Here is a 22,557-nt window from a genome sequence, read left to right as displayed (position 1 = left end):
CAAAAGCATGTCTTTGGAGGAGGGAGGAAACCAGACTACTTGGAGGGAATCCACACAGTCACGGGGAGAACATGCAAATTCCACATAGAAAGACCCCGAGCCCTGTCATAAATTCAAATTATCGAAAAATTGTGATTAATAACTCCACTTTGATAACTTCACAGACTGTTGCCAGCTAACTATCTTAAATGCTAACATAAAAACAAGATACATGAACGTCTAAAGAAACCACATACCCTAATCTAGACTTATAGAAACACATTGCTGTGTGATTATCTAAGATAGTCAATTGTGCACATTCAAACCTACAAACTATGTTCTCTTACAACAGAGGAATTGTGCTCAGGGAAATACGAGACAGAGTTGTTTTTACGGTGCGTTCCAGGACCGCTGAACAGAGTAGGATGTCACAACTAAAAAATAATAACAATAGACTTTATTGGTTGCGCACTTTCCATTTAAATACATTTTAAAATGCTACAGTACAAACCCATATTAAAGCAATACAAGTTTAGCAATTAAAAAAGATACAATACTAAGACTAAAATAATATCAGTAAAGCCTAAGAAACACAAAACAGGCAAAATAATAGGTTTTCTAACAGTGCTTCTTTTTATTTTATTTTTTTTTTTTTTTAAACTTGGTCAAAAGATTTCAGTGTGTGTGTAAGTACTTGTTGAGCACATTCAGCAATACTGTGACAATAATGATAACCGTGATCATTTTGGTCACGATAACAGTGACATTAATTTTCATATTGACACATTCCTAATCCACACACAGCGTCAACATTTGGGAGTCAGGATGATGTGATAGAAGAGAGATATAAATATTATACATCTACTAGGGGCAGCATCAGACAGTTACATTTCAGTTACAGTTTGGCATCTCACACCACAATAATGTGGTACATTCAAGGACCACTGATTAAAGTTCAAAACAGAGGTAACACAAGTTTTTACAGACAGAGGAGGCTTAACCCCCAGCAGTCGCACTAATAATATAATTGTTATCCATCCATCCATCCATCTTCTTCCGCTTATCCGAGGTCGGGTCGCGGGGGCAACAACCTAAGCAGGGAAACCCAGACTTCCCTTTCCCCAGCCACTTCGTCTAGCTCTTCCCGGGGGATCCCGAGGCGTTCCCAGGCCAGCCGGGAGACATAGTCTTCCCAACGTGTCCTGGGTCTTCCCCGTGGCCTCCTACCGGTTGGACGTGCCCTAAACACCTCCCTAGGGAGGCGTTCGGGTGGCATCCTGACCAGATGCCCGAACCACCTCATCGGGCTCCTCTCGATGTGAAGGAGCCGCGGCTTTACTTTGAGTTCCTCCCGGATGGCAGAGCTTCTCACCCTATCTCTAAGGGAGAGCCCCGCCACACGGCGGAGGAAACTCATTTCGGCCGCTTGTACCCGTGATCTTATCCTTTCGGTCATGACCCAAAGCTCATGACCATAGGTGAGGATGGGGACGTAGATTGACCGGTAAATTGAGAGCTTTGCCACAACGGATCGGTACAACGTCCACATTACTGAAGACGCCGCACCGATCCCCCTGTCGATCTCACGATCCACTCTTCCCTCACTCGTGAACAAGACTCCTAGGTACTTGAACTCCTCCACTTGGGGCAGTGTCTCCTCCCCAACCCGGAGATGGCATTCCACCCTTTTCTGGGCAAGAACCATGTACTCGGACTTGGATGTGCTGATTCTCATTCCGGTCGCTTCACACTCGGCTGCAAACCGATCCAGTAAGAGCTGAAGATCCCGGTCAGATGAAGCCATCAGGACCACATCATCTGCAAAAAGCAGAGACCTAATCCTGCGGTCAACAAACCGGAACCCCTCAACGCCTTGACTGCGCCTAGATATTCTGTCCATAAAAGTTATGAACAGAATCGGTGACAAAGGACAGCCTTGGCAGAGTCCAACTCTCACTGGAAATGTGTTCGACTTACTGCCGGCAATGCGGACCAAGCTCTGGCACTGATCGTACAGGGAGCGGACCGCCACAATAAGACAGTCCGATACCCCATACTCTCTGAGCACTCCCCACAGGACTTCCCGAGGGACAAGGTCGAATGTCCTTCTCCAAGTCCACAAAGCACATGTAGACTGGTTGGGCAAACTCCCATGCACCCTCAGGAACCCTGCGGAGAGTATAGAGCCGGTCCACAGTTCCACGACCAGGGCGAAAACCACACTGTTCCTCCTGAATCCGAGGTTCGACTATCCGAAGTAGCCTCCTCTCCAGTACACCTGAATAAACCTTACCGGGAAGGCTGAGGAGTGTGATCCCACGATAGTTGGAACACACCCTCCGGTCCCCCTTCTTAAAGAGAGGAACCACCACCCCAGTCTGCCAATCCAGAGGTACCGCCCCTGATGTCCACGCGATTCTGCAGAGTCTTGTCAACCAAGACAGCCCCACAGCATCCAGAGCCTTAAGGAACTCCGGGCGGGTCTCGTCCACCCCCGGGGCCTTGCCACCGAGGAGCTTTTTAACTACCTCAGCGACCTCAGCCCCAGAAATAGGAGAGTCCACCACAGATTCCCCAGGCACTGCTTCCTCATAGGAAGACGTGTTGGTGGGATTGAGGAGGTCTTCGAAGTATTCCTTCCACCTATCCACAACATCCGCAGTTGAGGTCAGCAGAACACCATCCGCACCATACACGGTGTTGATAGTGCACTGCGTCCCCTTCCTGAGGCGGCGGGCGGTGGTCCAGAATCGCTTCGAAGCCGTCCGGAAGTCGTTTTCCATGGCTTCCCCGAACTCCTCCCATGTCCGAGTTTTTGCCTCAGCGACCGCTGAAGCCGCACACCGCTTGGCCTGTCGGTACCTGTCCACTGCCTCCGGAGTCCTATGAGCCAAAAGGACCCGATAGGACTCCTTCTTCAGCTTGACGGCATCCCTCACCGCTGGTGTCCACCAAAGGGTTTTAGGATTGCCGCCTCGACAGGCACCAACTACCTTGCGGCCACAGCTCTGATCTGCCGCCTCGACAATAGAGGTGCGGAACATGCTCCACTCGGACTCAATGTCCAGCACCTCCCTCGTGACCTGTTCGAAGTTCTTCCGGAGGTGGGAATTGAAACTTTCTCTGACAGGAGACTCTGCCAGACGTTCCCAGCAGACCCTCACAATACGTTTGGGCCTGCCAGGTCCGTCCGGCGTCCTCCCCCACCATCGCAGCCAACTCACCACCAGGTGATGATCGGTAGAAAGCTCCGCCCCTCTCTTCACCAGAGTGTCCAAAACATAAGGCCGCAAATCCGATGACACAACTACAAAGTCGATCATGGAACTGCGGCCTAGGGTGTCCTGGTGCCAAGTGCACATATGGACACCCTTATGTTTGAACATGGTGTTTGCAATGGACAAACTGTGACGAGCACAAAAGTCCAATAACAAAACACCACTCGGGTTCAGATCCGGGCGGCCATTCTTCCCAATCACGCCTCTCCAGGTTTCACTGTCGTTGCCAACATGAGCGTTGAAGTCCCCGAGTAGGACAAGGGAATCACCCGGGGGAGCACTTTCCAGTACTCCCTCGAGTGTACCCAAAAAGGGTGGGTACTCTGAACTGCTGTTTGGTGCGTAAGCACAAACAACAGTCAGGACGCGTCCCCCCCACCCAAAGGCGGAGGGAGGCTACCCTTTCGTCCACTGGGTTGAACTCCAACGTGCAGGCTTTAAGCCGGGGGGCAACCAGAATTTCCACCCCAGACCGTCGCCTCTCACTGTCGGCAACGCCAGAGTGGAAGAGGGTCCAGTCCCTCTCGAGAGAAGTGGTTCCAGAGCCCTTGCTGTGCGTCGAAGTGAGTCTGACTATATCCAGCTGGAACTTCTCCACTTCGCGCACTAGCTCAGGCTCTTTCCCCCCCAGTGAGGTGACGTTCCACGTCCCAAGAGCTAGCTTCTGTAGCCGAGGATCGGACCGCCAAGTGCCCTGCCTTCGGCTGCCGCCCACCTCACATTGCACCCGACCTCTATGGCCCCTGCTGTGGGTGGTGAGCCCATTGGAGGGGTGACCCACGTTACCTCTTCGGGCTGTGCCCGGCCGGACCCCATGGGAACAGGCCCGGCCACCAGGCGCTCGCCATCGTGCCCCACCTCCGGGCCTGGCTCCAGAAGGGGGCCCCGGTGACCAGCGTCCGGGCGAGGGAAATCTGGGTCCATGTTTTGTCTTCTTCATAGAGGTCTTCGAGCTGTTCTTTGTCTGATCCCTCACCTAGAACCTGTTTGCCTTGGGAGACCCTACCAGGGGGCATAAAGCCCCCGGACAACATAGCTCCTAGGATCATTGGGACACGCAAACTCCTCTACCACGATAAGGTGGCAGCTTATTTATAGTAATATTTTGTTATCCACTAATGATGATCCAACATGAATTAGCTAATCACTATCTTACTCTATGAAGTACAGGGAAACTTGCAAAAGTATTTGTGTTTTAAAAAGTTACCAAATTAAGTCAATAATTTGTTTTTTAGTACATGTTAACATACTGAGCTTGTGTATGAAGCCCTTAAGGAATCTACTAATCAGTGCCGGGCCATGCGTTTCCCACCTAGGCCTTTAGTGATGTCCAACTTCAATGATTACCTCTCAAAATACCAAAATTTTTGTCACCACATGACGATTGCTGGAGAAATACTATACATAAACACATTTACGCACTACTAGGCATTGAATCACCACCAACAGTGTACATAACGGGTTATTTTCTGGCGCATTTAAAAATCAATATACCCCCATCAACAATTAAAACATATCTTATGTGGTATTGTCAAAATTTTAATTGCAAAAAACATATTACATTAGAAAAAATAAAGAAATAAAATATCTGAACTCACAATCTGTAGAACCCATTCGAGCTTCCGGGTCTGGCCCGACATCGTCTCAGAAAATGTAGTTAATCTTGAAATATCTTTCTTGAAAACGGACTTGCAAATACTGTACATGTGTTGTTTTGTCTAATCATAAAAGATGCAGACGACGCATGTTGGCTGAGTTCTTAAAGTTTACTCCACAAGGTGCTCATAAAAAACATCCTGCTGCCGGCATGGCGAGGCTACTGTGGCATGCTGGGTAATAGAGTTCTTATGTTACCTAGCTCATAACATCACAATTTATATCTGCCTTAGGCCATCGAGAAAGCCTTACTGACAACAACTCGTAATCTGATTGGCTATCAGAATCTGCCTTAGGCCATCGAGAAAGCCTTACTGACAACAACTCTTGATCTGATTGGCTATCAGAATCAGACTCAGAATCAACATACTTATCGCAACTGTCTATCACTGTATGTCCCCGTTCACTTACAATGCAACGACGCCAGCATAAACTAAAAATAACAGCGCTGGAAGGAGCATTTTAGATATTTAGGGAAAGTAAATAAAAAAATAATTTCGTCTTTAACTATCATCATGATTTCTGGTGATGTTAGGCCAGCAGAGAAGACCTTGCTGGCCCCGATGGCACACTACTGCAACTAACAAAAACAATAATAATAAATAAGTGATATTAAACACTCAAATGGGCAACAAACAAAATGTTGTTTAAGGCCACACAAAACCTACTTGTTGCAGAACCTACAGTACAAGTGTAGTTGTAATCATATGCGCCAAACCCATGGGTGCTTCGGGGCATGACCACCCACGTGGGATTGATGGCGACTTTCGATCTTTTAATATAATTTTCGAAAAATCAATCTTGTTGTTGGTAATTTTGTGGCGAGTTTGGTCCGTTTTACATAATAAATAAGTCCCAAATCATATAGTCTGTAATTAACAAAGATTGACTTGTGCCTGGTAATTAACTTATGCTACACTCATCTTGACTTTAAACACACTGCACACGATGATCCTGTAACTACTTGGTATCGGATTGATACCCAAATGTGTGGTATCATCCAAAACTAATGTAAAGTACCAAACAAAAGAAGAATAAGTGATTATTACATTTTAACAGAAGTGTAAATAGAACTAACCTGACTCTTGCCAGATCCTTGTAGTTCCCTTAGCTCCACACAAGGATCTGGGATTTCTCCATTGGAGATGTATTTCAGAAGGTGGGGCCTTGTAAAAAAATCTTTGTATGTGATTGGATAAAACCACTTGTCTGTTATCTTGAATGACGTGCTATTTCAACCACTCACATCGCAATCAACCCGTGACGCTAATGAGAGCGACGCTGGGAAATCCAAACCTAGTCGAAAGAAGAGCCAAAACATCCTTGCCACCAATAAATGCCTTCAAAACTGTTCTCTGCTCATCTTTAAAATTATTAATATTCGATAGATTTGACAAAAGAGTTGCAATAGCAGAATCAATGTCAGCACACGACGCAGCAAGGGTTGAGTGCCCCTATTGTTGTTTGAATCAAACAGTCAGTTCGGCGTTACGTCACATCTATGAAATCCTGCCCGATGATCCTGATTGGTTCATTATTTTTTGCTATCTGGAAAGACTTTGCAATGCCTTCAAGCCCTGACCCTATTGTGGAGCTCAGCAAACTACAAGGGTCTGGCAAGAGTAAGGTTAAGATAGAACATGTTGAAACAGTAAAACACCAGGTATTAACAGTAAATCAACAAGTAGATTAATAATTCATTTTCTACCATGTGTCCTTAATAATGTTGACGAAGTAATAGAATGGAAAATGACAATACATTACTGCATACGTCAGCAGACTAAATTAGGAGCCTTTGTTTGTTTACTTACTACTAAAACACAAGTTGTCTAGTATGTTCAGTATTTCATTTAAGGACAAAATTGTAATAAGAAACATATGTTTAATGTACCCTAAGATCCATCCATCCATTTTCTAGCACTTGTCTCTTTCAGGGTCGCGGGGGGCACTGGAGCCTATCTCAGCTTCATTCGGGCAGAAGGCGGGTACACCCTGGACAAGTCGCCACCTCATCGCAAGTCCAACACAGATAGACAACATTCACACTAGGGCTGGGCAATATACTGATATACGTGATATATCGCAGGTTTGTCTCTGTGCGATATAGAAAATGACTATCGTGATATTCGAGTATACATTCTCACGCAGTTGCTTTTAGCTGCAGGCAGTACACTACAGGCTCTTCCCACTCCTTCTTGTGTCTCCTTCTCACAGACAGCAAGCGCACAAACTTATACACGTCACATACCGTCACATCATACGTCACATACGATTACGCCCTCACGGAGCAGAGAGGTAGCAGACTGGGTAACGTTAGCTGTGATGCTAGCAAAGCCGTGCGAGTGGTAATATGAGAGAAAGAAGGTGTGAATGAAGGAAAAAATATTTCCCAGAAAAAAACAGCCATCGTCTGGCGGTGGTTCGGCTTCAAGCGGGAAGATTTCGAATAGACAACTTTAATTTGTCAAGTGTGGGGCATAAGCGTTGCTGCTAATATGAACCATCATTTCAAAAGTCACCTGCTAATAACAATAATAAGTACAGTTTTAGTCAATTGACTTAGTTGTGATTTCCTTCTCTGCATGAAAGTTTAAAGGCCTACTGAAACCCACTACTACCCACCACGCAGTCTGATAGTTTATATATCAATGATGAAATATTAACATTGCAACACATGCCAATACGGCCTTTTTGGTTTACTAAATAGCAATTTTAAATTTCCCGGGAGTTTTTTCTTGAAAACGTCGCGTAATGATGACGTCTACGCAAGACGTCACGGGTTTTTAGGAAGTATGAGCGCTGCGCACACACACAGCTAAAAGTCGTCTGCTTTAACGGCATAATTACACAGTATTTTGGACATCTGTGTTGCTGAATCTTTTGCAATTTGTTCAATAATATTGGAGAAGTCAAAGTAGAAAGACGGAGTTGGGAAGCTTTAGCCTTTAGCCACACAAACACACGGTGATTCCTTGTTTAAAATTCACGGAGGTGAAACTTAACTATGAATCAGAACGGACATGGATCCCAACCGAATGTCAACCAGCAGGTTTCGGTGAGAAAAATGTGGTTAAAAAGTCGCTTCTTACCGGATATCAGCTGAGCTTGTGCCGTCCATAGCTGTCGTCGACTTCCCTGAGACACTGCGCGTCAACACACCTGTGGCCACACCACTCCGACTATCGGGTACTACTAAAGGCCTACTGAAACCCACTACTACCCACCACGCAGTCTGATAGTTTATACATCAATGATGAAATATTAACATTGCAACACATGCCAATACGGCTTTTTTAGTTTACTAAATTACAATTTAAAATTTCCCGGGAGTTTTGTCTTGGAAACTTCGTGTAATGATGACGTGTACGCAAGACGTCACAGGGTTTTAGGAAGTATGAGCGCTGCGCACACACACAGGTAAAAGTCGTTTGCTTTAACGACATAATTACACAGTATTTTGGAGATCTGTGTTGCTGAATCTTTTGCAATTTGTTTTATTAATATTGGAGAGGTCACAGTAGAAAGATGGAGTTGGGAAGCTTTAGCCTTTAGCCACACAAACACACGGTGATTCATTGTTTAAAATTCCCGGAGCTGAAACTTTACTATGGATCACAGCGCAGTCAAGCCAACATGGATCCCGACCACATGTCAACCAGCAGGATATCAGCTGAGCTTGTGTCGTCCGTACAGCTGCCGTCGACACCCGTGAGACACTGCGCGTCAAGACACCCGTGGACAAACCCCTCCGACTATCAGGTACAGTTAAACTCACTATAACACTAGCAACACAATAGAAAGATAAGGGATTTCCCAGAATTATCCTAGTAAATGTGTTTAAAAACATTGGAATACGTCCCAATGCTATTGCGTTTTTTTTTTTTTTCTAGTCCGTCGCTATCAATATCCTAAAACACGAATCTTTCATCCTCGCTCAAATTAACGTGAAATTGTCGTTTTCCCGGTCCGAATCACTGGTTTTGTTGGAGGCTCCCATTAAAATCAATGTGAATATGTGAGGAGGCCACACACTTGCGAAGTCATCGTCTGCGACTTCCGGTAAAGGCGAGGCTTTTTCAGGAAGTACCAAAAGTGGCAAACTTTATCGTCGATTTTCTCTACTAAATCCTTTCAGCAAAAATATGGCAATATCGCGAAATTATCAAGTATGACACATAGAATGGACCTGCTATTCCCGTTTAAACAAGAAAATCTCATTTCAGTAGGCCTTTAAACTCACTAAAACACAAGCAACACAATAGAAAGATAAGGGATTTCCCAGAATTATCCTAGTAAATGTGTCTAAAAACATATGAATCCGTCTGAATGCAATCGCGTTTTTTTTTTTTTACTTTTTTTTTTTTTTTTCTAGTCCATCGCTATCAATATCCTCAAACACGAATCTTTCATCCTTGCTCAAATTAATGGGTAAATTGTCGTTTTCTCGGTCCGAATAGCTGTTTTTGTTGGAGGCTCCCATTAAAATCAATGTGAATATATGAGGAGCCATCAACATGTGACGTCATCGTCTGCGACTTCCGGTAGAGGCAGGGCTTTCTCCAGTTGCAAACTTTATCGTGGTTGTTCTCTACTAAATACTTTCAGCAAAAATATGGCAATATCGCGAAATGATCAAGTATGACACATAGAATGGACCTCCTATCCCCGTTTGAATAAGAAAATCTCATTTCAGTAGTCCTTTAAAATTAGCATATATTAATGCAGTATAAACTAGAATGTTTTAATGTAGACACATAGAATCATCTTACTGCTGTGATTATATGTATCAAGTGTTAATTCAAGGCTAGGGCAAAATATCGAGTTATATATTGTGTATCTTGATATGGCCTAAAAATATCAAGATATTTAAAAAAGGCCATATCGCCCAGCCCTAATTCAAACACTATGGCCAATTTAGTGTTGCCAATCAACCTATCTCCAGGTGAATATCTTTGGAGGTCCAAGGAAGCCCGAGTACCCGGAGGGAACCCACGCAGTCACGGGGAGAACATGCAAACTTCACACAGAAAGATCCCGAGCCGGTGATTGAACTCAGGACCTTCGTATTGTGAGTAGAGTTGGGTATCGAGTATCGAGTATCGATTGGAACTGGGACTAACTTTCGGATTCTCCCGGAATCGTTCAAAAGTTTAAATTTCGATTCCTAGTTTCGATACCCAGTCCACCGACCGGAAAAAAAGAATAAGTCCGCCGACCGGAAGAAGAAGCAGCTTAATACCAACGAAGAAGCACCCACCGCCGGTAGTGTTAGCATCGCCGAGCCTATGTAGCCGAGCGAGTCAGTCAAGCATGGATAGCGGGCATCGGCGTTTGAAAGTGTGGCTTTATTTTACTAAAAAAAATGAAATATCGGCGAAATGTAACACGTGCGACAAGACTGTGTCGTGCTTAGGAGGGTGCACGTCGAACATGATAAGGCACCTCCGAGTTCATGGAGTACAAATAAATGCGTGTCCCATCTTCGACGCGCTGCGCCGACCGTCCTCCTCTGCCTCTACCTTTAGCTACGGTTCCGACACCCAGCCTGGCACCTCGGTGACTGCACTGCAGTCCGAATCCGGTAAGTAAAACAACATATATGCAATAAATAATGTGTTTTGCGTGAACGTTGAGGCAGCTAACAAATTAGCCCGTGTATTTTTTCATAGACAATTTACAACCTGCTAGCCAGGCTCCGCGATGTGCTCAGCGTACTCCGTTCACCGTAGCGGCAATGGGGAAGATGTCGGTGCCACAGACGGAAGAGTGCCACAGAAAGGTCACTGCACACATAGTCAAAAGACTGCATCCCTTTTCAGAGCTGGAATCTCCAACATTTAGGTTAGTTAAGCAATAACGTTAGAGCTAAGCTAATTGATACTGGGCTAAACAGTAACAGCAACATTACATGTTTGTTTATGTTTGCAGGGATATGGTGAAAACTCTCAACCCAAAATACATACCACCTTCAGAGACTGACTACCTGTCAAACACATTGATCCCGGCATGGTACAAGAAGAATCGGAATCGAGAATGGAAACAAAGAATCAGAATCGGAATCGTTCGAATTCAAACGATACCCAACCCTAATTGTGAGGCACATGCACTAACCCCTCTGCCACCGTGCTGCTGTACCCTAAGATATATATATATTTTTTTGTTGTTGTTAAAATAAATCAAATAATGACATTTTTTATGGTGCTCTTTATTTAGAAAAGTACCTAAAAGTACATGGCACTGCCAGAAATGTGGATCGGCGCCTATGGTTGTAATGACCTATTTAATAACCTTCAAAGACTGCATGACGCAGCAACAAGTGGGTTCTGGTAGGGGTGTAATTCGGTACTATCACTCTGCATTTCTAAGGTTGTATTTGGGAATGGTGACTTGCGTGGATGTAAAAAATGTAAGAGCTCGGCTCCACAGGTGTGTGCGCATCACTGCCGCTGATAAAACGGCTATAACGGGCCTGATCGTGTCCGATGTAGTTTGAAAAGCTCCACAAAGAGGCGAGAAGACGGGGGAGAGGCGAGGGGGGCCGGACAAGCTCCTCCCGCGGTCAGCTTGCGTTTATTCCGCCTTAGGACAAACCGTTATCTCGCATCACTACGTCCAACACGATGAATAGTTAACGGCACGTCCCGAAACCATCTTTAATTCACACGTCGTCCTCTCAACTTCACAAACTTTTTTCCACGGGTCACTGAAAACGACAGCTTTGATCAACTGGACCAAAGCCGCTTTAAAAGCCGCACGAGCATAGCGCTCTTGCCGCAAAAAAGTTAAAATGGCGACTGTATTTACATCGTTTTTGAACTCTAATTCACACTTTGCCAGTTCACTGTCAGTCTGGTGTGAGTTTTTAAGCCTTTAAGAAAGAAACGGTACACTGTTACGGCGACCAAATAGAAGCAGAAGAAGTCTATTGTACGTAACGTATGTTGTTGCGGGGAGACAAGGGGCACAATGTGAGCATTTCGGTGGGTTGGAAGGGTTTTTGGTACTTACAGTGAGTTGAGAGGAGAGTCAGGAGACAAACCAGGCGTGCTTTCGCCATCTTGGAGTCGATGCTATGCTGGCTGTGCGCAGAGTAGCCTGAAGAGATTTGACGTCGGCTTGAGAGGAAGAGAGAGAGAGAGGGAGAGAGAGAGGGGGGGCTTGGGAGGGAGAGAGAGAGAGAGACAGAGAGAGTGAGAGAGAGAGAGAGAGAGAGAGAGAGAGGGAGAGAAGGGTGGGAGGGAATTACGTATATTAGGTTACCATAGCGACTCAAAGCATCACTCACGTTGACAATTTATTGTGGTCACAATGTAGGAGGATTTCCTTTTTTACTACCTTGTGCTGCCTTGCATTTGGAGCAGTGGTGTTTAAAGTACAGCATGAAGGCCATTTTTGCAGCCTCTTTTCTAATTATTGGGATTTTTGCATATTGTAAAAAAAATAATAATAATAAAAATTAATCATTAATGAGAGGTAAACTGCGACATCCATAAAGCGTTGTTCGAATATTTTTATTTTTGTGAAATCATTTGTATACATTGCACATTGTACTAAGGTGTACTATTTTTATTCCTATTGTTGCTTTTTTTTTTTTTCTTATTGTAATATGCAATGAGATAGCGACTTGTCCAGGGTGTACACCGCCTTCCGCCCGATTGTAGCTGAGATAGGCGCCAGTGTACCCCGCAACCCCAAAAGGGGATAAGCGGTAGAAAATGGATTGGATTGGATTGTAATATTTATCTATTTTGCTTCCATTTAAACCCCCATTATTTACTTTTTACTTTTTTAAATTGATCTCAACTCTGCACACTGCTGCTAGAATTTAAATTTTCCTGAAGGAACTCTCCTGAAGGAATCAATCTACCTATCTATCTATCCATCAATCTATCTACATTAAAACAAAATAATTGAAAAATAAAAAATGATTTTTGTAAAGCAAAGTAGGAGGCCACGGGGAAGACCCAGGACACGTTGGGAAGACTATGTCTCCTGGCTGGCCTGGGAACGCCTCGGGATCCCCCGGGAAGAGCTGGACGAAGTGGCTGGGGAGAGGGAAGTCTGGGCTTCCCTGCTTAGGCTGCTGCCCCCGTGACCCGACCTCGGATAAGCGGAAGATGATGGATGGATGGGATGGACAAAACAAAAAATTTAACTTAATTAAACACAAAGTTGCATGTTGTGGCCACTGTTGGCAGGATCTCTGTGCACTTGTGTCATTCTTTGGTGTTTCCCTCTTGTTTCCATATATATATATATATATATATATATGTGAACGGCTTCCTGCCGCCATGGTGTGGGTTGCATGGACCATTAACGGAGGACACCGCTTCGCACAGGTTTGACTTTTTATTTTTCAATAAAGTTGCTCGCAGTGTCGTTCGGTCGCTCTTTCAGCTCCACCTCCACTGCTCGCGCTGGTCTCCTTTTCAGTCGGCCGCGTCTTCTTGTGCTGGTCTTGGGCGCTACGTGGCTCTCGGTGGTTCTCGCTCATCTGACCGTTCGTCTGGCTGTCTCCAACTACTTCTGCCCCGATTGCTCCTCCTTCTCCCCTTTTATACAGCAGGAGGAAATGCGCAGATTGAGAGCAGGTGTGTGTGTTGCGCACCTGGTTCTGATCGCTGCACCGTCTCTACAGGCGCGCCCCGCCTCTTCGTTCCGCTGCATACTCCGCCTCCTGGCCGCCATCTTGCGTAGGACCATGGTTTGCCCTACCCCGCTGTCGGTCGTCGGCTATATATATATATATATATATATATATATATATATATATATATGTATATATATATATATATATATACATATATATATTGTCTTTTTTAACCAAAAGGTCAAATTATATATATATATATATAATATATATATATATATTATATATTATATATATATATATTATATATATATATATATATATATATATATATATATATATATATATACAAAAAAGCGCAACCCAACACTTTACAGATCATCCACCTGGAAAACAAGCGGATCGCAACCGAACTGGACATTGAGGACAGGGTGGACGCCACAGCCAACAAAGAAGCTTTCATCACATTGAAGGACCACAAACCCAACTTCGCAAATAACCCAACATGCCGACTAATAAACCCAATTAAATCCGAAATAGGAAAAATCAGCAAAATAATCTTGGACAGAATCAACACAAAAATCAAGGACAAAACACCACTCAACCAATGGAGAAATACAGCAGCAGTAATCAAATGGTTTAACAACATCCAAGACAAACAACAACACAACTTTATCTCCTTCGACATCGAAGAATTTTACCCTTCCATCACGCAAGTCCTACTGACCCAGGCACTAAACTTCGCCTCGGACTACGACTCAATCACAGGCAACGAAAGAAACATCATCATCCACGCAAAGAACTCCATACTCATCCACAACAGTACACCATGGCAAAAAAAGAACAATTCAACATTTGACGTTACTATGGGGAGTTTTGACGGAGCAGAAACGTGCGAACTCGTTGGGAGTTTCCTCCTCTCCCAGCTTGCTAGCCTCAACCTGAACCTTGGTATTTACCGTGATGACGGACTGGCAGTGTGCCGCGCCTCGCCAAGGAGCAGCGAGAACACCAAGAAGCGCATATGCCAAATCTTCAAAGAAAACGGCCTACGGATCACGATTGAAGCCAACAAGCAAACCGTCAACTTCCTCGACGTCACTTTCAACCTGAGAAACAAAAGCTACCAACCATTCACAAAACCCAACACAACACTCCAACACGTGCACCATGACAGCAACCACCCACCCACCACCACGAAAAGAATACCTACCGGAATTAATAAAAGGCTATCGATGCTGTCATCTAGCAAAGCTGAATTCGACCAAGCAACCCCCCCGTACCAGAAAGCACTTGATGAAAGCGGATACAACTTCACCCTCACCTATGAACCCACTCCAGGAAACCAACCAAAAAAGAGCAGAAAACGAAACAACATCATCTGGTACAATCCACCATTCAGTAAAAACGTCTCAACCAACATCGGCCGCAAGTTCCTCACTCTGATCGACAAACACTTCCCCAAAAGCAACACCCTAAGAAAAATATTCAACAAGAACAACATTAAATTGAGCTACAGCTGTATGAATAACATACAACAAATCATTTCAAACCACAACAAAGCATTTGCAAAAGGACTGCCTACCCCCAGACTAAACGACTCTGAAACCAATAAGGAATGTAACTGTCGCAAGAAACCTGATTGCCCTCTCAACGGAGGGTGCTTACAGGCATCAGTCGTTTACCAAGCAAAGGTAATACGCAAGGACATTAACACATCCGACACGTACGTAGGATTAACCGAAGGAGCGTTCAAAACAAGATGGAATAATCACAACGCCTCCTTTAGAAACCAGACTTTGCGGAATTCTACAAAACTCAGAAAACACATTTGGAACCTCAAAGACAATAATGTTGAATATTCAATAACATGGCAAATTCTTGCATCCAGCACACCTTACAACAGTGGTAATAAAAGATGCAACCTATGCTTGAAAGAGAAACTGTTTATTACATATCATCCAGATCTATCATCCCTCAACAAGCGCAGTGAAATCATTTCAACATGCCGCCACAGACGGAAACACCTCCTAGGTAACACATGAGCCAATCACCACACCCTACACCTGCCTGTACCCACCCACTCTGTGCCCTATATAAACCATTGTATGTGAATGCTTCCATTAAAATCTCCTGATGATTGAGGGAACCCCTCATGAAACAGTTCTGTAGAGATGAAGTAGTCTTGTGATTTTTCCCACACCTACATATGTATATATAAATACATATATATATATATATATATATATATATGTGTGTACCCCGCCTTCCGCCCGATTGTAGCTGAGATAGGCGCCAGCGCCCCCCGCGACCTCGAAAGGGAATAAGCGGTAGAAATGGATGGATGGATATGTGGAGTTTGCATGTCCTCCCCGTGAACGCATGGGTTCCCTCCGGGTACTCCGGCTTCCTCCCACTTCCAAAGACATGCACCTGGGGATAGTTTGATTGGCAACACTAAATTGGCCCTAGTGTGTGAATGTGAGTGTGGGTGTTGTCTCTCTATCTGTGTTGGCCCTGCGATGAGGTGGCGACTTGTCCGGGGTGTACCCCGCCTTCCGCCCGATTGTAGCTGAGATAAGCACCGGCGCCCCCACGGCCGCAAAGGGAATAAGTGGTAGAAAATGGATGGATGGATGGTTCAGGACCCTTTGGGACTGTGTGACAAGGAGTGGCACTTTCGTGATTTCTGCGGTGCTTTTTTGTGGACTTCTGGATCTGCCTCCCGGGAGCCTTTTGCCCATGGAGACCAGCTGCCGGGTCTGTGCCACACCAGAGTCCATTTGGAGAGACTGGAGGAGATGGGGATGAAGAGACAGGGCTGCGGAGCTACCGTCTTGGCTGAATGAGCAGGTATCGGACACCTCGGTCTCCTTAGACGCATCCTCAATCATCCATGCGGACTGGACACGTGCCGAGTTAGTGGGCGGCAGAGAGTGGGGTCTGCTCTCTTTGGTTGCTTTGTTGGGTCTGCTCCTGTCTCTGGCAATGCTCCCTCCACCCCAGCACACGGTGGCGTGGAACACCACAGAGGCCACCACAGTGTATATGTTTGATTTACTTTTTATTCATAGCTGTATGTAGAAGTGGCTGCTTGCATCAGCTCTGCTTTTTTAATGTCTTTAATGTCCTTTGTGTTCTTTGATGTTGTTACGTTTATACTGGGGGAAGGAGACGACACGACATCAGGAGGTCTAGCTCAAAGGTTTTATTTTGGCTTGATGAGTACATGGGGTGTGTATGCAACTATGTGTGTGGATGCAAGGCTATGTGTGGAAGTTACTCAAATATAAGTTACCTGGGGTTGTTGTAAGTGTGTGTTGATTGCAGTAGCAAACAGGTCCAGAAGGGTGAAGCGAGAGAGGTCCAAAATCCTAGCGAGGTCCGTGGGGGCAAGAGAGAGACGTCCAGAGATCCAGGTGCAAGCGCGGGGGGGGGGTCGAGGGTCCAGGGAGGCAGTCAGAGTCCGGGGAAAGAATTTAGCAGGTGAGACGCACCGCTCACTGCAGAGACACGGAGGTATGAATCAAAAGGTTGTTCCGGCATGGAGCAGTCAGTGGCGTGAGTTTTTATGCCGCTGCCTCTCGTCAAGACCAGCTGCGTTGATAGGTGATTGTCGGCAGCTGTGGAGGCGCATGGCTGCAGTCTGCGCGGCACGTGCGGGGGCGTGTCTTGCTGTGCGAACAGCGGGGCCTCTAGGTGCTACTGCTGGGGAGGGAGAAGCAGATGGTGTGTGCATCATAACAGTGCCCCCCCTCTTATGCGAGGCTCCCGACGAGCGCCGGAGAGCTCCAGGGTTGGCTTGATAGAAGTTCTTCAGAAGGGAGGGATCAGCAAGGTAGGAGGCCGGCACCCAGGATCTATCCTCTGGACCATAACCCTCCCAATCTACCAAAAATACCAGACCCCTACCTTGCCGACGGACCCCAAGGATCTCCTTGACGGTCCAAACTGGGTCACCGTTATCCAGAATTCTAGGAGGGGGCGGAATAGGGTCAGGGGAAGAAAGTGGAGAACTACAAACAGGCTTAATTTGGGATACATGGACCACCGGATGTCGCTTCACTGAGGGGGGAAGAGACAGACGAACAGATGCTGGGTTGATGATGGCCTCCACCGTATATGGTCCTACAAACCGCGGTGCAAGTTTACGGGAAGGTACCTGTAGGTGGAGGTCTTTGGCCCGTAACAGGACTTGTTGTCCAGGAGTGTAGGATGGAGCCGGAATGCGCCGCCGGTTGGCACTGCGGCACATTCTTTCGGAGGCCCTCAACAGGGCAGCACGGGCGGTTTTCCAAATCTGACGGCATTTCTTGATGTGCCTACGAGAAGAAGGGAGGGCCACTTCGGCCTCTTGTTGGGGGAATATAGGGGGTTGGTAACCGAGGGAGCACTCGAATGGTGACAAACCTGTGGCCGAGCTCTTCATAGAATTGTAGGCGAACTCGACCCAGGGCAAGAACTTGCTCCAAGAGGCAGGTTGGCGGGCTGTAACACAGCGTAGCATGGTCTCAACACATTGGTTTGTCCTCTCTGCTTGGCCGTTACTCTGTGGGTGGTATCCTGATGTAAGACTGACCGTAGCCCCAATCCCCTTACAAAATGACTTCCACAACCGGGAAGTGAACTGGGGGCCACGGTCAGACACAATGTCCATGGGAATGCCATGCTGCTTAACCACGTGAGTGGTAAGGAGGTCGGCCGTCTCGGAAGAAGAGGGAAGTTTAGGCAGAGGGACAAAATGTGTGGCTTTGGAGAAGCGATCAACGATGGTAAGGATGGTGGTGTTACCTCGGGATGAGGGAAATCCAGTGATGAAATCCAGCGCGATGTGTGACCAGGGACGACCGGGGACAGTTAGGGGGCACAGCAGGCCCGCCGGCGGTCTGTGGGAAGACTTGTTACGAGAACAGGTACTGCATGCTGCGATAAACTCACGTATATCCAAAGCCATCGACGGCCACCAGAACCGCCGTCGAATGAAGGAGAGTGTGCGTTGGAATCCCGGATGGCAGGCGATGATGCTGGAATGCCCCCAGTCCAGAACCTTGGCGCGTAGTTCTCGGGGAACAAAAAGCTTGTTGGGGGGTCCGCCCCTAGGTCCGGGATTGGAGCGCAGGGCACGCTGAACCTGGTTCTCCACTTCCCAGGTGACCATGCCGATAATTCGGGCCGGAGGAATGATGGTTTCTTGAGAGACGGTGCAGGCGGGCTCCTCCGAGAATTTCCGGGACAAGGCATCAGCCTTAGTATTGCGGGAGCCCGGCCTGTACGAGAGGACGTAGTCAAACCGGCAAAAGAATTGGGACCAGCGGGCCTGACGGTCATTCAGCCTTCTAGCTGACCGGACATGCAGGAGGTTGCGGTGATCTGTGAGGACCTGAAATTGGTGTTTGGCCCCTTCAAGCCAGTGTCTCCACTCTGTCAAAGCGCCGTGGACTGCCAGCAACTCCCTGTTACCAGCATCATAGTTACGTTCTGCAGGCGAAAGGCGTCTGGAAAAATAAGCACAGGGATGGATACAGTTATCTAACCTGGAGCGCTGAGACAACACCGCCCCAATCCCTGAATCGGAGGCGTCCACCTCAACAATAAATGGGCAGTCTGGGTCAGGATGAACAAGGATAGGGGCAGAGACAAAACTCCTCTTGAGGCTCCAAAAGGCCCTCCCGGCCTCTGGGGTCCACTGAAAGGGAATGTTGGTAGATGTGAGAGCATGGAGTGGTGCGGCCACCTTACTGAAATCCTTAATGAACCGTCGGTAAAATCCCGCAAATCCCAGGAAGCGCCTTAGCTCCGTCCGAGTAGAAGGCTTGGGCCACTCCACTACTGCTTCCACCTTCTTGGGGTCAGCCTTGATATGACCGCTTTCAATGATAAAGCCCAGAAAGTCAACAGATGTTGCGTGAAACTCACATTTCTCGGCTTTCACGAAGAGGCGGTTTTCCAGGAGTCGCTGAAGAACGACGCGGACGTGTCGGTGATGCTCCTGTAGATCCTTAGAAAAAATTAGAATGTCATCCAAGTAAACAACAACAAACCGATCGATCATGTCTCTTAGAATGTCGTTCACAAGGGCTTGGAAGACAGCAGGTGCGTTTGTGAGCCCGAACGGCATGACTCTGTACTCAAAATGGCCCAGATGAGTATTGAATGCCGTTTTCCACTCATCACCCTCCTTGATGCGCACCAGGTGGTAGGCATTACGTAAATCCAACTTTGTGAAAATGGTGGCAGGGGCGAGGGGCTCAAAGGATGAGCTCAGGAGGGGTAATGGGTATTTGTTCTTAACGGTAATGCAATTGAGTTGTCGGTAGTCAATACAGGGTCTTAAAGAACCGTCCTTCTTGTTAACAAAAAAAAACCCTGCTGCCACCGGTGACTTGGATGGGGTGATGATTCCGGAGGTGAGAGACTCAGAGATGTAGTCACTCATGGCTTGCTTCTCAGGGAGGGACAGATTATACAGACGGCTGGACGGGAGGACCGCGTTGGGGATCAGGTCAATCGCGCAGTCATAGGGTCTGTGGGGTGGAAGAGAAAGAGCTTGTTCCTTGCTGAAGACAGCCGCCAGGTCATGGTACGCCAAAGGAACACGGGATAGATCGGGAGGTGGTGAAGTGGGCTTGAGTCTGCAAGGGGGAGCTACTGCAGACCTGAGGCAGTGCGCGTGGCAGGAAGTGCTCCATGCCAGTATTCTGCCAGATGACCAGGATATATGGGGGTCGTGCTGACAAAGCCAGGAGCGGCCGAGGATAAAGGGGGCTAATGGGGCATCCAGTACCCAGAGGCTGATGGTCTCAGTATGGTTGCCTGAGAGGGTCAATGACAGGGGTATAGTGCGGTGTTTGATGGGACCTAAAGGGTGTCCGTCCAAAGCTTGAGCGGAGAGGAAGGTATCGAGAGGAACCATGGGGATCCCGGTTCTTCGTGCATATTCAAAGTCGATAAAGCTGTCGTCTGCCCCGGAGTCCAAATAGGCCCCAACTGATAATGTCCTCGAGTTCCAGGCCAAGGTCGCAGGAAACAGTATGCCAGGATCCATTCTCTCCCTCTTTAAGGTGGGGACGGCGGTATGGCTCACCAGCATACCACTTGGTTGGGGAGCCAGGTCCCTCGGTCGCGAAGGACAGTGGCGGATGATGTGGTCCGCAAGGCCGCAGTAGAGGCAGAGACGTTGCCGGAATCTTCTCTCCCGTTCCTCAGTCGACAATCGAGACCTGCCTATCTGCATCGGCTCCGTGATAGTAGCAGGGGACATAGTCGGGGGAAATGTCTGTCCTGCAAGACAACGGTCGGCAGGTCGAGGTAGGGGTGTCAATGTGAAGCTGGAGGGGTTTTGGTCTCTTTCTGCGGCACGTTCCAACAGTCTTTGGTCGAAAAGCAGGGCCAACTCGATGAGCTCCCGGCAGGAGGAAGGTCGGTCCCGCAGCAAGCCGTCCTTTATGGTCTCGCTAAGGCCTCTCCTGTAAGCGCTCTGTAGTGCCTTGTCTCCCCATTTGCTGTCAGCTGCCAGAGTGCGGAACTCTAGAGTGTAAGCGGCTACGGAGCGGGAGCCCTGCCGGATTGTGTGCAGCCTTGTGGCGGCGTCCCCAGCATCGACTGGGTGGTTGAAGACTGCGAGGAACTCAGTACGAAAAGCAACGTAATCGGAGCTCAGTCCCAAAGTCTTATTAATAGCTGCTGTGGCCCACTTCAATGCCGGACCGGAAAGCAGTGAAAACATGAATGCTATCTTAGCACCATCTGTAGCATAACGAGACTGTTGGTGTTGAAATATTAACTCACACTGTACCAGGAAACCTCTGCAAAGTTCAAAGTCCCCCTCGAAAGATTTAGGACTGGCAATCTTGGGTTCCCGAAGTTGAGGCTGACCCCCTAGGGAAGGTGTCGTTGGGGTGCTCGTGTCAGGCGTGGAGAATGTCACCTGGTTTGGACTGAGGGTGTTCACTCTAGCCTGCAGGCGAGAGATGGAGACATTCAGATGGTCCTCCAATTCGGAAAAACGATTCTGGTGTTGCTGGAGTACTGTCGACATGGCAGACATCTCAGGTGTCGAGGGGGCTCGGGACAGAGGGGTGGCTTGAAATATCTGCGTGCCGTCTGGTTCCATCATGGCCGGAACAAACTGTTACGTTTATACTGGGGGAAGGAGACGACACGACATCAGGAGGTCTAGCTCAAAGGTTTTATTTTGGCTTGATGAGTACATGGGGTGTGTATGCAACTATGTGTGTGGATGCAAGGCTATGTGTGGAAGTTACTCAAATATAAGTTACCTGGGGTTGTTGTAAGTGTGTGTTGATTGCAGTAGCAAACAGGTCCAGAAGGGTGAAGCGAGAGAGGTCCAAAATCCTAGCGAGGTCCGTGGGGGCAAGAGAGAGACGTCCAGAGATCCAGGTGCAAGCGCGGGGGGGGGGGGGTCGAGGGTCCAGGGAGGCAGTCAGAGTCCGGGGAAAGAATTTAGCAGGTGAGACGCACCGCTCACTGCAGAGACACGGAGGTATGAATCAAAAGGTTGTTCCGGCATGGAGCAGTCAGTGGCGTGAGTTTTTATGCCGCTGCCTCTCGTCAAGACCAGCTGCGTTGATAGGTGATTGTCGGCAGCTGTGGAGGCGCATGGCTGCAGTCTGCGCGGCACGTGCGGGGGCGTGTCTTGCTGTGCGAACAGCGGGGCCTCTAGGTGCTACTGCTGGGGAGGGAGAAGCAGATGGTGTGTGCATCATAACAGATGTTTGATGTTTCACTCTTACACACATGCTTATGTGTGTATTGGTTATGAGTTGTTTTTTCCCTTGGCCTCAGTCTGGACCCTCTCTTCAGGGGCCCAGGCGCAGACCACCTTTTTTTTTATTACTATTATTATTTTTTATAATTATTATTATATTTTCTTTTTCAACCAAAACCCCCATTGTTTACCTGTATCTCACCTTTTATGTAAGGGGCACCAGAAGTTGGCAGACCCGTCAGTGATCCTGTTCTGTCTCTCTGTAATGTTTGTCTGATCTTGAATGGGATTGTGCCAAAAATTAGGGATTAATAAAGTATTTCTGA

The 22,557-nt window shown here is 47.2% G+C and overlaps 1 protein-coding gene across 1 annotated transcript in view; it reads right to left on the bottom strand.

Moving 5' to 3' along the window:
• Window positions 1-12,054, bottom strand: part of jam3b (junctional adhesion molecule 3b) — a 105,621-nt gene extending 93,567 nt beyond the window's left edge. Inside the window, exon 1 of the mRNA XM_061898085.1 lies at window positions 11,922-12,054. Coding sequence (XP_061754069.1) covers window positions 11,922-11,970 — 49 coding nt within the window. The 5' untranslated portion in view covers window positions 11,971-12,054. The remainder of the gene's footprint in view (window positions 1-11,921) is intronic.
• Between the last annotated feature and the right edge of the window lie 10,503 nt (window positions 12,055-22,557).

Source organism: Nerophis ophidion, linkage group LG04 (assembly GCF_033978795.1).
Source record: "Nerophis ophidion isolate RoL-2023_Sa linkage group LG04, RoL_Noph_v1.0, whole genome shotgun sequence".
NCBI classification, from domain to species: domain Eukaryota; kingdom Metazoa; phylum Chordata; class Actinopteri; order Syngnathiformes; family Syngnathidae; genus Nerophis; species Nerophis ophidion.
The sequence above is the reverse complement of the archived record's forward strand: the minus strand, read 5'-3'. Positions and strand labels throughout refer to the sequence as shown.